Below are 17637 nucleotides of genomic sequence, written 5' to 3'. Positions count from 1 at the left end.
TGTAATGTAATTATACTATTTGACAAGATTAACAAACAAACTATATATATTTATATATCCTTTATTTAACCAGGTAAAAGCCTCATTGAAATTAAAAATCTCTTTTTCAAGAGTGACCTGGCCAAGAGGGCAGCATGAAACATTGTTACAAGTTACAAGGCAAACAGACATATACAACTGTCACACATAACAAATGATTAAAAAACCACAGTATGCAATTATCACGAGATACAAGGCCAGGACAAGAATAAATATGATTTAGGTACAATTTCTGAAATGATTTAGGAACAGTCACATTGACTTAAAGAGCAAATTTCTCGATCCTTTAAAATCGACTTTAACTCCCCTGCGGTGATCAGCTCTGCCAATTTCAGATCCTTCTGAAGATTATTTCAAGATGAAGGAGCATATACACAGGGGTATTAATTAAATGCTATTAAAAAATATTTAGGGCTTTACAAATTTCAATTGTTGGTTGGTTTTACTATTCTTCAATCCATGTAATGTTTATAATATTGAATGTCTATTTTCAGTTGCATGCGTAGTATTGTTTTAGTCCATTTGCATTTATAAATGTAAAATTGTCCATATAAAATAAAAGAGGTTAAAAACAAACTGTTTTTTTTGCAATCAATATTCTTATCATAAAAAAACTTATTGTCTCTTTTCAACATCTACCTATCCAAAATAAATTAAAAGCTCACATTAATAAATGACGGAAATAACATACCTTGGCATAAGAATTTGTCCCTCTCTTAAAAACTAGTTAAGCTTAATCTTTAACCAATCATTATGCACTTTAAGGAAGACTTACAGAGGTGGGGAGCTCTACCTGTCTCCTGGTTAGGCAGGAAAAGTGTGCTCAAATTGAATAGATGACTTAGATTGTTGTAACCGGAGGCATTATGTTTATGGTTTGTCTGTGTCTGTCAGCCCCATCCTTGTCCAACATGATATCTCAAGAACGCCTCAAGGGAATTTCTTCAAATTTGGTACAAATGTCCACTTGGACTCAACAATGAACTGACTAGTCTTTGGTGATCATAGGTCAAAGGTCAAGGTCACTGTGACTTTGTCTTTCCCATGCTCATGAACACAATATCTCAAGAATGCCCTCAGGAAATTCCTTCAAATTTGGCACAAACAATCACTTGGACGCGAGGATGAACTGGTAAAGGGTAACGGGTCAGAGATTAAGGTCGCTGTGACCTTGCATTCATCTCATTCTTGTGAACGCAATAACTTAAGAACACCTTGAGGGAATTTCTTCAAATTTGGCACAAACATTCACTTGGACTGAAGAAAAAAATGATTGGAATTTTGTGGTCAAAAATCAAAAGTCAAGGTCAGTGTGACCTCACAAAATATGTTTTTGGCCATAGTTTAAGAATTCATATTCATATATATCATATATTCATATGCTTCACACAAATGTCTGATAGGATAAAATGATGAGGTGATGACATTCTATATCCAAAAGGTCAAAGGTCAATATCATTGTGACATCACAATCTTTATAAAGCTTTTCTGGCCATTATTAAATATCATATCTCAGCAACAGAAGGGGAAATATTTGCTGTCACTCATCTTGGGTGTCCACCTTGAAACTGTGTGTATTGTGTCAACCTTGTGTGTGTGTGTGAAGCATTCATGTTTTCACAGACATGGATGTAAACTTCAGAGAAACTTGACTGGTGCGCAGAGGCATACAACCACAGGGCAGTATTCTAGTTTTTTTATGCATTTAGATAAAATGTTTACACAATTCATTTGGCAGGGTAAAGAGACTAGAATTAAAATAGGTAATTAATAGAGAGGCAAAGAATAAGGGGGGCCTGGAACCCCAAACATGCAGCTTTATTAGGCTGCTCAGATGTGCTGTGTATATATAAATGGATGAAGATGTTATAAATACATGGATTGATATGGATTCTAGAAATTGTGATTTACTGACAGTAAAGGACTGCCCTATTGTAAATTACAAGAAGGTGAAACTGGAGGTTCAAAATAACGTTATTGTTCCCAACACATTGAATACATGAAATAAGACTAGGTTTTGTTTCCAACTTACAAAATCTCTTTTTACTTCTGGGTTCTCTATGGAGGAATCCAGATTCCCCACCCTCATGCCAGGATGTAGTGTTTACGGTCTGGCAGGAAAAGGGTCTGGGCAGACTTGTCTAACTCTATGACAGAGGAACAATGGAGTCATTTGAGGGTTTTAAGAGTAAATATTCTTTACAACAGTCTAACTTTTTCCACTATCTAAAAATAAGACATTATATACCAAAAAATATCCATGCTCCAAATGCACCTTTCTTGGAAGGCATTCTTAAACAACTTGTAACGAAAATATTTATTTCATATATTTACAAAACCTTTGTCTCAAATCCTAAATACTTATGGAAGTTTTTACTGGACTTTTTTATTTGTAATCCACACAAGGCAATCTACAAATGTCTTCCATGATCCACAAATATGTATCCACAAATATTTCAGTATCCACAAACATGACTTTTTACATTTTTTGCGGGGTTTTTTTTTTCCATTTATCACAGTAAACTTGGTCATGTTGCAGTTAAGATAGAGGTACCTACGTTTTTTTTCCCCCTTTTTTTTCCTAGGACTTAAAGGAAAATCTTAACTTGAGTTGTTTTGTGCAACTGGCCCCAGGCGCTCTATGTGTGGTAACCATGGAAATGGCTTCTTTGCACTTAACTACTGTATATGTAATACTATGTATTTTCTGCAACATAACAATGCTTGTTGCACCTGCTGTGGTTTCTAGTTTTTATTGCTTGTAATTTTTGTTAAATACTCTGAGTTTTGGTTTGATTAATTCTAGTGTGAAAGGTGGTTGTGTATTTAGAATTGATAATCAGTTGTATATACACAGAAAAGTGTAATTGGTTTAGACTAGGGTTGTTATGGTATAATGGTTTCAAGGTATATTGTGATATGAAAATTGACTGTAATCACACATGTATATTTGCTTATCTCTGATATTGTAAAAAAAAAAAAAAAAAAAAGTGCAACTGAACAGAAAATCTTAACTTTAAGTTATTTTCAAAAGGGAGAATTTTTTACATGTACTTCCATTAAAAAATGTTTTCAAGTTTCAAATACAGTAATAAAATATTTGTTTAACCAAAAATAACCCTCATTCTGACTGATAATAACAATAATGCTTTAATATCGTGATGATGTTAAATTGCAATATTTTCTGAGACGGTTATTGCACCGTGCTGTTGCAACCCTAGTTTAGACATAAGGTCACAGCCAGTGATGTTGCATCTGATTTTGTTGCCTTAATATACTGTAATAAAATGTGGTGTATAAAAACAAATTGCCTTGCAGAACTTAATGGAAGTGCAATATTAAATTGCTGGAATACACCTTTATCTCATCCTGATGATCAGTGTATTTGATATCTATTGATCAGTCCGATAAGGCTGAAACAAATGTTGATATTCTTTACACTGACTCCGTGTTTCATACTGTTCAACCAGATCAGTCCTCAGCCACTGAGGCTTCACCCTGAACTGCTGCTGTTGCAGTATCTGCTCTTTACCAGCAGAGGTCAGTAAATGTCACAGATGAAATCTTCACCACGATATGCAGACTTCACACTGACCAACATGGAGAGGAATGACTTTTAGTTATCACAGGTTTATTTTTCCTTCTATAATGTATACACCTAGTGAATCATACATTCATCTTTCTCATTCCCTCATTTCTTTCTTCCCTTTGTCCTTCCTGTAAATCTTTCCTTTTCTACCTTTCCTCTAACTATACTTCACTTCTTGCTTCTGGACCTCATATCTTCAACGTTTTATTCTTTTTTCTCTCATTTGTTCCCATACTCTGTACTCTGTTTTTTCCCCTTATCCCTCTTTTTCACTTTTGGTCCCTTTTACTTCATCTCTTCCATCATCTTGCCTTTCATCCTTGTTGTGATCCTTGGGATTAATAAATTATTATATCGTTCTGTCTTATCCTTTAATAAGTGCAACCCTGATTCCCAAAAAATTGGGACACTGTGTAAAACATAAATAAATACAGAATGCACTATTTGCAAAAACATTTTTTCCTATATTCAATTGAATACAGTACAAAGACAAGATACTTAGTGTTCAAACTATTAAACTTTATTGTTTTGTTTGTTTTTTAAAAATATACACTCATTCTGAATTTGATGCCTGCAATTCGTTCCGAAAAAGTTGAGACAGCAGCATGTTTATCTCTGTGTGACATCACTTATTCTTTTAACAACACTCAGTAAGGATTTTGGAACTGAGGACATTAATTGTTAAAGTTTTGAAAGTGAAATTATTTCCCACTCTTGCTTGATAAACGACTTCAGCTGCTCCACAGTCTGAGGTCTCTGTTGTTGTATTTTGTGCTCCATAATGTTCCACACATGTTCATAGGAGACAGGTCTGGACTGAGGGCAGGCCAGTCTAGTACCTGCACTCTGTTACTATGAAGCCACGCTGTTGTAAAATGTGTCTGATTGTCTTGCTGGAGTAAGCAGTGATGTACCTGAAAAATACGTTGTCTAGATGGCAGCATATGTTGCTCCAAAACCATGTACTTTTTAGTATTCATGGTGCCCTCACAGATGTGCAAGTTACCCATGATGCAACAGGCACTAAAACAACCCCATACCATCACAGATGCTGGCTTTGAACTTTGAGCTAGTAAAAATCTGGATGGTCCTTTTTCTCCGACACCCATGATGGACTCATCAGACCACAGCACACTTCTCCTCTTAGTGTCAGTCCATCTCAGATGAGCTTGGGTCCAGAGAAGTTGGTGGTGTTTCTGGATGTTGTTGATATGTGGCTTTCACTTTGTGTGGTAGAGTAGTAACTTTGTAGATGCATCAACAAACTGTTTACTGACAATGGTTTTCCAAAATCTTCCCAAGCCCATGTAGTGATATCCTTTATACAGTCATGTTGGTTTTTAATGCAGTGCAGTCTGAGGGGTCAAAGGTCATGGGGATTCAATGTAGGTGTTAGGCCTTGTTCCTTACATGCAGAGTTTTCTCAGATTCTCTGAACCTTTTAATGATGTTATGGATTGTTGATGGTGAAATCCCTAAATTCCTGTAATTGTGTATTGAGAGAGGTTGATCTTAGACTTTTGGACTCTGCCCACACATTTTTCTCAAAGTGGTGAACCTCATAAAAGTCCTTGTTTGTGAACAACAGAGCCTTTCATATCCAATAATGACACTTTAATCTGTTACCAATAAACCTGTTTTTTATTAAGTTAATCAGTTTAAACATTATATATCTCGTCTTTGGACTATATTCAATTGAATATAGGTCAGAAAGGTTTTGCAAATCATTACATTCTGTTTTTATTTGCGTTTTACACAGCGTCCCAACTTTATTAGGGTCCGGGCAGCTAAGCCAAAAACTGTAAAACTTCTTAAACCTATCTCCTCCCACAATTTTTGCTCAATTGACACCAAACTTGCTCCAGAGCATCTTGAGACTGTCCTACAAAAACTATGTTTCTTAGATTTTTGATTTATCAAAATGTTTGACTGTAAACGGTACTGTAAACATATACATGCAAATTCTTGCTAAATAAATCTTCAATGTTCATGAAAAAATGACAAAATTCTAGAGTCGTGGTAGATGATGTGTGGCAAATTTCAGAATTTTATCTCAAAAACTGAATTTTTGACAGCATTTTGAATTTCGCTCTATGCGAACAATTGGAGTCAGTGTAAAAATGGCAATTTTAAACATCAGTTTTTCACTTACGGAGCAAATCAGTCGTTGTTACAAACAAATTACCAACGTCTCCATGCTGTCTAGATGCAATATGTGTATTTTCAGATTTTTGTTTCGATAACTGAATTTTTTTTACAGTGGTTTGAAATCTGCTTTTCCATGCATGGACGGCTGCTAAACCTGCACGTCTGGCTTAGTCAGTTTGTGAAGCTACACATGAATTGTCACTGACTAATTAGCTCAGTGAGATAGAAATTGATTCTTAGTCTCAGAGGTTGTGAGTTCAAGCCTCAGCTGATGCAAAAGGCAGATTGTGTTGCTAAATTCCTAAATGTCTTCCAATTCTTCTGCTTGTTGCTCAGAATTGCCTAAAAATGCCCGGACCCGACCCATCACTGCGCAGCAGCTATAATTGGAATTGCAGTTGTTGTAATATATATACTTGTCCTTTAAATAATACATAAGAAGTATCTCTTCTTGGCCACCATTTGACTATATGTACATTCCAAATGTAAGAATAATTGTAATCATGACAGGTTTCACTTCCACCAGTGTGTTCTCCGTAGACAGTTGAACACTGGGTGAATCATACTTGTGTCAAAGGTTTCAGAGAAGTCTGATCACATGGGTGTTAGTGTGTTTCTTTGGTGGCATGTTCCATGCAACATTTGAGATGTCATGTTTTAGAGAAGTGCTGGCTCAGATGCTTCCTCTCTCCTGACGTTAACGGACGCTCCAGTGATTCAGGCTGTTCTCTCTGTCAGTTATGTAGGCTGGAACTTGGTGGGATTTCCTGTGAAATGTGCTGACTTGCTTTAAGTAGAAACTGGGCCACACTCTTGCAGTTTATGATTGAACTTAACTAGCTAATGAGTATGTCCACATACACACATTTACAGCCATTGTAACGTAACCTGACCTTTATATATAGCTGTACAATAGAGCTCTGTCCTAACATTCTTATTCATACAGAGAACACTAGTCCCAGAGTTCCTTTCAAACTGAATTCAGTTGCCTTTATTATGAAAACAAGAGAACATTGTATTTTTATATATGCAATTCTGTACTGAGATTACACAGCAATTTGCAAACAGACCCTATGTAACTGGCAGTAGATATGCCAAATGAATGTAGAATAAATAATTCAAACAGGTTTTCTACACATCTCACCAAGAATTGCAGACAGGTCCTCCCATTTCATACAGTCTGGTCGTACAATATTTATTTTCAGTTTAAGTGTTACATGTTGAGCAACAAACTTACAGTTGTCTTCAGCCACAAATTTAATGCAGAGATAAAGAGTCAAGACTATCCCAAGAAGTAACTGAACACTACAGAACTGGCAATCAGATTTTATATATGTATGTACATAATCTTTATGTACATATACATATATTGTTGCACTGGACTTTAAGATGCTGGACAGTGAGACACTGCAGTGCAGAGGTTGGTGAGAAAAATAAAAAACACCTTCAAATGGGGACAGACTGAAAAGACAGACAGACACATGCTGATAGAAACAGCAAAAATAATCATTGAAGGAAAAAAAGAAACAGAAAAGGTCCATACAAACAGAAACCTTAATGAAACTGATTAATTTACCAACCCCGCTGAAGGAATGCAGAGACACACACAGACACAGACACAGACACAGACACAGACACAGACACACACACACACACACACACACACACACACACACACACACACACACACACACACACACACACACTTACTTCTCATGAACCTGCATTCAGAGGGCCAAATAAAAGAATAGTCTCTGAGAGGTCTGAGATCGGGGGTGATGGGGAGTCAGGGCCGGGTTGAATGATCACCTATCTGTAGAATTAGTCATCAATAACAGGACAGTATGACAAGAAGGATGCTTTATTTGTTTTTGGTAGTGCGGCTATACTATGTACAGTACAAATACAGGCAACTTCATCTTGTTCTTACATAGACATGTGAACCATGTCTCCCCTGTCCTGTCTACTTGTGGTGGGGGCTTTGCTGGGACACAGTGGAGTTGGAGGGGGATGGCGGCCAGGCTGATGGGCCTGCAGACGAGGAGGAGGGCGGGATGAGGGGGCAAAGTGTAAGTGGTTTCTCTTTCAGCAGCATCCTCCTGATGAAGGCTTGACAGTGGTGCCGGGGGTCAGCTTCACGTTGGGCTTCTCCCCTCCTCCGGCTGTGGCCCCGGGGCCCATCCTCTTCTTGATTTCAGCAGCCATGGTCATGAAGGCCTGCTCCACATTGGTGGCATTCTTGGCGCTGGTTTCCAAAAAGGGAATGCCCAGAGAGTCTGCAAACTCCTGGACAAAATAGGGAAGAACAAAGCGCAGAAGTTCAGGCATTTTTTTTGCCGTTCTGAGGTTCTTTTCATAAATTATTGTATTAGTGCAGAGCAAAATATCATGAAATGGTGAAAAAATAACATACTAAACATCACATGACTTAACAGGGATGAGAAAGAGCTGGTGTATGGGCCACTTTGATCTTAGTCAACACAATGTAGGACAAAGAGAAGCTTAATGTTAACCCTGTCAAATAATATTGTAATATAGTGTGGTGTTTTTTGTGCTGCTAAAACAGTCTATAATACTTTGAAAAAACTGAGCAGCAATTACTTAATGATACAGGTCGGAGCTGGCTGTGACTCTTGGTCATTATGCCTGGGCAGTATCAAAGTATTACAGGATACTAGGGTATTAACAAATCCAGACAGAAGGATTTTCAATACCATCATGATTAAAGACCATCATCTTTCTATTACCCTCATAGTGAAGAGACTGTAATGAGGATGTTGCACATAGCACTGCGCACTAATACAGTCATAAACTGTATACCCCAGTGAAATTCCAGGAAGGTATGAAAAAATAGCTACCACCCAAGCCTACTGGTTAAACCTAGCCTTCCCTGAGAGGACTCCCTCTGGACTAGAGCTCTGATTTTACTGCCCGAGCCCAACTGGGCCAGATTCAAGCCTCGGGTCAGGTTCTTGCCAATTTACAGGTGTGTGTTTTTTTTTTTTTTTCTTTAAATGAAACTGGCAGCTCCCCTACGTAAAAGGCAGGAGTTTTAATGAACTGAATCAAGAGGGAATAGGGGAGAAAGAGGGGGGAAACTGTGACTGAGAGAGGGAAAGTGATGGAGCAATGGAACAAGTGGAGAACCAGGGAAGAGAGATAGATTGCGCACGCAAGAGGTTGAAAAAGAGAGATAGAAGGGATTCAAGGCGAATTGGTTTGCAGTATTTGCCTTTGCCTCCCCAGCAGTGGGAGAAATATGCGTAACATGCAGTGAAGAGCACTATTCATCATCTGCGTGCAGCATTGCCATGGACCGCCGTTCGCACTAGATGAGGGGCACAGCCCATTGTGCTGAACCTGTCGTGCACAAGCTGACAGACTATTGAAATAAGGCAGAGGAGAGGTAGAAGTTATGCCAGGAATCAGCCCTTAGTAGGGTTAGGAATCACCGGAGAATCCATGATCACAAAACAAAATTATTCGGATTTTAAACATGCTACTATATGCTGAGTATTTAGATTAAATATATTGCGATTATTACCTTTTTCAATTGTAAATTATGTCCACAAAGGAAAACTCTGTCAACATCTGTATTATCTAATAGGAATAAGTTTTCAGTCTGTTTATCTTACTTCAGCCATTTTATTTGCAGCAAAATGTATGTAGTGGACTGAAAAAGCAATAGATTATATTCTTCTATTAGGCTACCTACAGTTTAATTTGTAATTGTGAAATTATAATTTCTATAATTAAAAAATCAAGACTTGGCACTGTGTAACGATACGGTATTGCTACTCAAAAGTATCGCGATACTTTGCTGTATCGATTTTTTCCCCCACTTCTAGCCCTTAGCTTGTGATAAATGTTTTAATATTTTAAAAATATATTTTGTTTACAGTAGAAATTCTGTCAGATCTTTAATCGGGATCGGGCCCAAAACTGCCGCCACGGTTTGGGTTTGGACGAAACCGTGTAGGTTGATGTACAGTCAGTCTTGCTTTTTTGGGCCCAATCAGAGCTCTATTCCAGACCCTCAGCTGGGACTGGCCTATTTGACTTTCTTATTTTAAGAGAGAGGTTTCAAGAATAACACATTTTTTGGCTTACTTAAATAAGCCATCTCTCAATAATCTCCAACATGTTATACTAATGCAAAGACACCAACTCCCTTACCAGCAGGTATGATACAGTACAGAAAATAATCCACAACAAAAACTTTTAAACATGAAAACGTTCATATGCAACCGCTTCTGTGTGAGGGAGTAAATACTAAAGGATGTGCAAAGAGCCAAGTATTTGTATTTTATCCAAACTTAAGTGGAAATATGCACAGCAATCCTGTTTTGCTCTTTTAATTACACCTCATTTAGGATATTCAAGTGTTTATATTTGTGTTCTTAATATAAATTTATAATAATTATGAACACTTGATTGTAATATAAGACATGGCTGTGTTGTTAATGTGGTACATGTGAGGGATTGGGTGAATACCAAAGTAAACAACTCAATTTTACAAATATTTCTGACGTAAAGATTTGGGAAAAAAAAAAAAAAAATGTAATACTTGTGCTTTGCAGAATAACGGATTCAGCTCCACCTCTCATAAACACCCAGGTGCCTTACCTTTGCTGTTGTGTAATCCACCACCTTCTTTGTCGTCAGGTCACACTTGTTCCCAACCAATAGCTTGTTGACATTTTCACTGGCGTAGCGGTCGATCTCCTGTAGCCACTGTTTGACATTGTTGAAGGACTCCTGAGACAGGAAACGGTTAAACATTAGGACTGAGCTAAATCTGCCACAGGACATCAGCAGCTTTGACAGAGTCAAATGTAAGACTTTTTACACAATATGGATGTATTTTAAGACCGGTGTTCACTGTTCGCACTTTTTTGTCTAGAAGTCAGTTTGAAATATAGTTAGGACAGAAAACGACACATGAACGCACATCAGAAACAGTACAGAATAATCAGCTCTGAGCAGAGGCTATGGATCCATTCAACGGTGAAGAGCTTTCATTTTTACAGTTTGGGCAAACTTCAAACTTCCAATATGTAGACAAATTGCGTCGCCACTGTTTACCCTCAGCCGCTGTGTGTGGCACCAAAAATGCTTTATTTTGCCACTTCATTCAATGGAGGCGGGTGGAGTTATGAGGTTTAGCTGACAGACTGAGGGTCCAATGGAGTTACAAGATTTAGTCATGAGCTCTTTTAAATACTTTTTATTGGTTAAATATTTGTAAAACTAACATAAAGATGTAAACAGCAACAATAGCACAGATTTATGAAAAACTAGAATTACCACCCCCCAGTTGTATGCCTCCGTGCACCAGTAAAGTTTCTCTTACAGTTTACATCCATATCTGTGAAAACATGAATGCTTCACACACTGTCTCCCGGACGGCACAGATGATCTATACAATTAGCAAAGCTTCAAGGTGGACACGCAAGATTAGTGACACCAACTCAGTATCTGACAAAATGTCTCTCTTTCTGTTCCTGAGATATGACATTCAATAATGGCCAGAAAAATGTTTTACGCAGAACATTATTATGTCACAGTGAAGTTGACCTTTGACCTTTTGGATATAAAATGTGATCACTTTTTTATCCCACTAGACACTTAGCATATGAATTCTTGAAATACAACCAAAAATATACCTTGGCTTTTGACCACTGAAATCCTATCACTTCATTGTTGAGTACAAGTGAACATTTGTGCCAAATTTGCCAAATTCCCTTGTGGTCTTCTTGAGATATCATGTTAACAAGAATGAGACGAACAAGGTCACAGTGACCTTGACCTTTGGCCTATGACTACCAAAAACTTTTCAGTTCATCAATGAGTCCAAGTCCAAAGACATGCAGATTGGGGACTAGGTTAATTGATAACTCTAAATTGTCCATAGGTGTGAATGTTAATTGATAACTCTAAATTGTCCATAGGTGTGAATGTGAGCGTAAATGGTTGTTTGTCTCTATGTGTCAGTCCTGCGATAGTCTGGCGACCTGTCCAGGGTGTACCCTGCGTCTCGCCAAATGTCAGCTGGGATAGGCTCCAGCCCCCTCAAGAGGATGAAGCGGTCAGAAGATGAATGAATGAGTCCAAGTGGACATTGGTGCCAAATTTGAAGAACTTCCCTTGAGGTGTTTTTGAGATATTGTGTTCCCAAGGATAGGACTGACGGACAGCCCGAAAAAATAATGCCTCTGTCCACGGCTATTGACAGCATAAAAAAAAAAAAGATGAAATATGGAGATATAAGGCTTCTGCCCATCAGTGACAATATATTACATATCATATATTACATGTATGTCTCAACTGAAGTCCACAGCAGGTGCTGACATGCTCTTTTGTTCCATTTCCAAATAGCTGGCTCTGGATAACATTAACTGTACATCACTTTGTTTAAACTGAACCATCTCAAATGGTTTCAGGGGGAGCCTCTTCTAGTTCCACCACCACTTATTAAACCAGCTCTTGAATGTAAAATAAAAAAAGAACTTCTTCCTGGTTTGTAAGAGCTTCTTGCGGTAGAGAGTCAGTGGAGTTTTGGCACAAGGACCCAGTGGACACAATGAGCTTTCCCAGCTACCACGTGTCTGCATGTATGGACCAGATTTATTAAACATGGGAGACACCTCCAAGCAAAGTTAGCCAGGGTCTAGAAACTTCACTCCTTTATATTTAAACGCTATCAAATTACATCATGCTTTATAGGTCTTGCAAAATTATTTACAATATATCATTTGTTATCAAACAACATCCAACTGCTGAATTATTCATTCTTGTGAAAACACAGAGTCGAGCCCAACCTTAGAAAGAGATCTGACCTAATACAGACCTGGCATCTCGTCATAATACGTCTTGTGCACCAACAACTGACCTCGAGAGCACACAGTGATCTTCACTTCATGGTTTTTCTCTGACTCAAATAGTTGTTGTATAAAGCTTTCATTTAGACCAGCATTTTAAAATCATACAATGAAAATCCATGGAGAAAGAAAGGGGAGAGCAAGTATTTGATTAAGGTGAACACTAGCTTCTCTTCTCAAGTGGTAAGAGTCTGCTTGATGTTTTACACTCAATACCACAGTGCCTCTGTATGTACGCACAACACAAGACTCCTCTTTTCTGGGGGGTGTTAAAATATCCAACAGTGTCATCTAACAGACCCCAGCAAAATTAGAATTCATTAGAAACTGACCAGTAAGATTCTGTCTCACCATTGTAGGAAGTTCAACCATTAATGAACAAATGAAAATGTGCTCTTGACGCAAAATCTTATATCCTAGTGCATGAATAAATAATTTTCAAAGGTATGAAATGGTGTGGTGTCATACTAACCTGGTCCGTGACATCGTACACTACAATGATACCATGAGCACCTCTGTAGTAGCTGGATGTGATTGTACGAAACCTCTCCTGACCCGCCGTATCCCACTGTCAAAGGAGAAAGAAGAATACAGTTGATGGCTGGCTTTGACAGATGACACTGACAAAGACAAAATCAACAACACACTTATAGCTTTTAATGGTCAAATGTGATACAATGTTATCACTGGGCCTGTGGCCTAATTTTGATTACTTGAGCTGACAGCAACCATTACGCATAACTGTTATTTTCCAAAATAAAGGGAATTTAAATCCAGTGTTACAACACAACAAATAGAAAGTCAAGTGTTTCCATCAACTGATTTGAGGTTAATAAAGTGTCTTATTGAGCACAAGGTTCCAATATCAGGAAAATAAACACAGAATAACAGAGCTTGGCTGTCTACATCATACTACTGTTGGGCAGGTTCTTCTGTTTCAGCTTGAATAAGACCGTATTTGGTAGCTCTTTAAAACAGCATGATGACAAAGAGGAGTCAATAATGGCTCCCTCGTACAGTGGAGAGTCTCTCCTACAGGTGTGGCCCGTAAAGCGTTACAGAAGTAACATTTCACAGGGTATATGGTAAAAGACAGCATTTGTGTAAAAAGAAAAACGTCAGAGCTTAGCTGCTGCTGATAGAAGTCATTGACCAGCAAAACAAATTCACAAGAGACAAAACACAAGTATTTGGCGTTGTGTCTACATAGCGTTTTTTGTTGTATTTTGTTTTTCTCAATTGTTCCCCATGGGGAGAGAGCACATGTAGCTGCATGCTGCTGCATACAGAAAAAGCTTTTCTTTTCTTTTTTTTTTTTCAGAGCTCTCCGCCTTTTTTGTTTGGCCGCTCTGAGTACTTCTTGTTGAAAAGCTCTGAACTTTTCAGAAAGGTGCTGGTGACTGGTCACTGCCCCTTCTTTAGCTAGGCTACTGTCTACTATCAAATCAAATCAAATCAAATCAAATCAAATCAACTTTATTTATATGGCACTTTTCATACAACAGTAACACAAAGTGCCTCACAGAGGTTAAAAACAACAAAGATCCAAACAGAAAACAAAAATACTATCACAACAAAGACAGAAAAGCTTATTTTTGGGAGCAGATCTGCTACATATTTTGTTGTGCAAATCTGCATTGTAGAATGACAATGAAATGGTAATTGAAAATCTTGGAAACATGTTCTCAAAAAAAGAAAAAAGGCTGTAAATATTCTACATTTTTCTCCTGGTCAACAAATTTCATATTTTAAGCCAAATGACAATAATTGTATCTACTAATTGTGTGTGTGTGTGTGTGTGTGTGTGTGTGTGTGTGTGTGTGTGTCAAAGGTTGATATATTGCGTCAATGTCAAGGATGCGTTCCCCTTTTGGGCACAGAATTCCGCTGTAACATAAGAAGCTATTGCAACTGCTGTTTAATCAATTAAAAGACACAAATTGATTTAACCACCACTACAACTAAAAAAACTGTTACAAGGTCATTTCAATTCAGCGCCTGTCGTTTTCAGTGAGTTTGGCACTTGCCCCCATATCAAGGAGCATACTAAGGCTCCTGCAATAACTGTTCTGTTAAACTACATCATCAGTAATGTTGGTCCATTGTAGCTAAATGTGTACACCAATAGCATTGCTAATATTGTCTTAGCATTAAGAAAATGGAACCATAAGGGACTAACATTAACATTAAGGTCATTGGCACTTTGGCTGAAGAGCTCAATTATGTTGTGATTGTTGGCAAAATGGTAATGTTAGTAACGCTAAATGATTAGTCCCAGAGCCTATTGTCAGTAACCTTATACAGTGGAATTTGTAATAACAAGAACACTAGCTAACCTTACACTCAAAAAAATGTTAACGCCAAACTAGGGATGCACGATAATATCGGCAGGTCATGGATATGGGCTGATATTAACTTTAAAATGAACTATTGGAATCACCCAACATACTGATAATATTGGTGCGTAATTGGTACAGGCCAATATTGGCTTTAAAATGAAGTGGCCAACATGCTTTTCCTTATTTTGCACAATGAATGAATAATACCTACATTGGAAAGTATTGTATTTCATGTCTGCATCTGCTAGTGGGCAATCATGATATGAGTATGCATGCATAATATGATGTTAATTCCACTACAGAAGACACTTCATGATTACTAAAATTAGGTGGGGGAAAAAATTGGATATATCAATATTGGTATTGGTTATCAGTCAAATGAGTTGTTACATATCGGCATATCGGATATCGGCAAAAAATCCAATATCATGCAAACGTTACATCCAAATTATGATGGCTAGTGTTCTAAAATTACTTATTTTGGATTCCAAACAGTGATTTTTGCTAAAAGGTGACACATTTGCACCCCTGATAATCAGACATGTCTCGAAAACAAATGTTTGTTTGAAGAGAAACAACAAGAAATAAGCATATAAATGTGTCGAAATTCTAATCCAAACACACTTCATATTGCTTTGACATCATAGGATTTACGGTTTTCTATCCCTAAAAAAAGGCATGGCCTTGACGTTTTTGCAAAATACCTTTATTTGCCATTCTGATCTAAAGAGCTCCATTGTCGATAAAAACTATCAAAAACACATGAGTGATCAACACTGTTGCACTAGGTGACATGTTCCTTCATTACCTTAAACACACATTGAAGTTTATTTTGACTCGACCCCTAATGCACTCTCCTGCTCCACCAAACACTCTCTACAGAAACAAATGTGTATTAATCCGCCACTGAAAAAAGATCCCAACAAATACACAATTTCCTCCTGTTTGAGTAACATTTCAGTAGGAATCAACGGGCTTGGGTTGAGGGCCACAGAAGAGGTAGAGAAGTAAAAAGTATTGAGAGGCAGACCAACATGTGGTTGCTTTGGGTCTTCAATGGGCTTTGTTGACAATAAAAAACAAAAAACAAAACAGAATAATGGCAGACTTATCCTTTAATTTATCCAGCTATACAGATGTCTGATGGAGAAAAAGTTCTCCTGTCCTGAAAAACTGACTTTCTGAGGGATCCATGATAAAATGAAGTATGTTAATATGAAAGTGAAGTAGTATGTTACTTACAATCTGAAGTTTAATGGTCTTTCCATCTAGTTCTATGGTTCGTATTTTGAAGTCCACACCAATAGTGCTAATGTAACTTTCTGTGTATGTGTCATCCTGCAAAGAGAAACAGTCTAGAGTTAGATGGCTCACACATCCTATTCACTTCCTTCTTAACTATTTACACACACATACACACAATCAGTAGCCAAGGTCAGGGCTCTGTGATAACTTTTTGTTCCAAAGGAATACACAAAGAAATTTAGGAGCACAGTGAAAAATGTACAAGTAACAGAGTTTATTAACAAACAATATATTACATACATATTTATACGTGCTTGCATGTGTGCGCGTGCTCCTTCTACTTGTGCGCAATTATAATGTAGGCAAAGGCCTTAAAATATTGACAAGCATTAAGGCCCTATCAAAACTGTTTTAATATTTTCCAGATTCCGTTTTATTTTTCTGAAATTCCATGCTCTTTGTTTTACTTTTTCTGACTAATGTGTTTCATGATTTAAACACATTTTGTCTTCAAAAAGTCTGTATAATCATGAGGTGGATGAATTCGGTAAGAAAACAAACAAATTTTAATGAATTTGATGTAACACTTGTTCTTAAATCAAAGAAAGTAATGAAACATTCCATCCTTTTGTAAAATAAGGTGCTTCCCATCTGAGCTTCATATTGCTCTGCTCTCAGTTTAGGTGTTAGTTGAATTCCTCCCTTTTATGGATGATGTAGCTTCTCAAAGAGTCTCTCCCACATAACTGCATGGTCCAACAATAACGTTCATTGTCAGGATTTGGTTTTGCGGCAACCAAACATCAAAGAATAAAAGTAATTTCCCACACAAGTTAGTGAGATTTCTTAATTTATAAAAGGACACACACATTTTATAATTCCTGGGAATATATGTATAATTCCTCCCATATGTGAACATGACTTTTCTTTTTTTTCTATTTAAAATAAGTTAAATCTCATTTCATTTAGTTTTTTTTTGTGTGCAACTACTCGAGCACTCCATAATCATTTAATGTGAGTACTCGAATATAGAAATTACTTACAATGCCCATCGCAATCTTGAGCCACTTCAATGCATTTACAGTTTAGAATAAACGGGTACTTCAAGTTTAGCGCCAACTAGTTTGACCACAGAGATGCGAGTGGTGGCTAGCTTGATGCAGAAACATCAGATGGTGCCTTTGGCTCACCAAGAAGCACAGGGGGACAAACCAGCTGCCACTGAAGTTGGAGATAAAACAAGCAAAGTAGAGTGAAGTCTCCGAGTATATACATATATATATATATATGTATGTGTGTGTATACATATATGTGTGTATATATATATATATGTGTGTGTGTGTGTGTGTGTGTGTGTGTGTATATATATATATATATATATATATATATATATATA

At 37.4% G+C, this 17637-nt stretch overlaps 1 protein-coding gene across 1 annotated transcript in view; it reads right to left on the bottom strand.

The window, feature by feature from the left end:
- Positions 1 to 6740: 6740 nt before the first annotated feature.
- The window catches only part of LOC126406458 (ras-related protein ORAB-1-like), a 17594-nt gene continuing 6697 nt past the window's right edge, over positions 6741 to 17637 (bottom strand). The window contains exons 3-6 of the mRNA XM_050070748.1: positions 16239 to 16334; positions 13130 to 13225; positions 10403 to 10534; positions 6741 to 8062 (exon numbers count right to left, since the gene is read on the bottom strand). Coding sequence (XP_049926705.1) covers positions 7862 to 8062; positions 10403 to 10534; positions 13130 to 13225; positions 16239 to 16334 — 525 coding nt within the window. The 3' untranslated portion in view covers positions 6741 to 7861. The remainder of the gene's footprint in view (positions 8063 to 10402; positions 10535 to 13129; positions 13226 to 16238; positions 16335 to 17637) is intronic.

Source organism: Epinephelus moara, chromosome 19 (assembly GCF_006386435.1).
Source record: "Epinephelus moara isolate mb chromosome 19, YSFRI_EMoa_1.0, whole genome shotgun sequence".
NCBI lineage: Eukaryota > Metazoa > Chordata > Actinopteri > Perciformes > Serranidae > Epinephelus > Epinephelus moara.
Note: the sequence above shows the minus strand (reverse complement) of the source record. Positions and strands in the feature narration are given on the sequence as shown.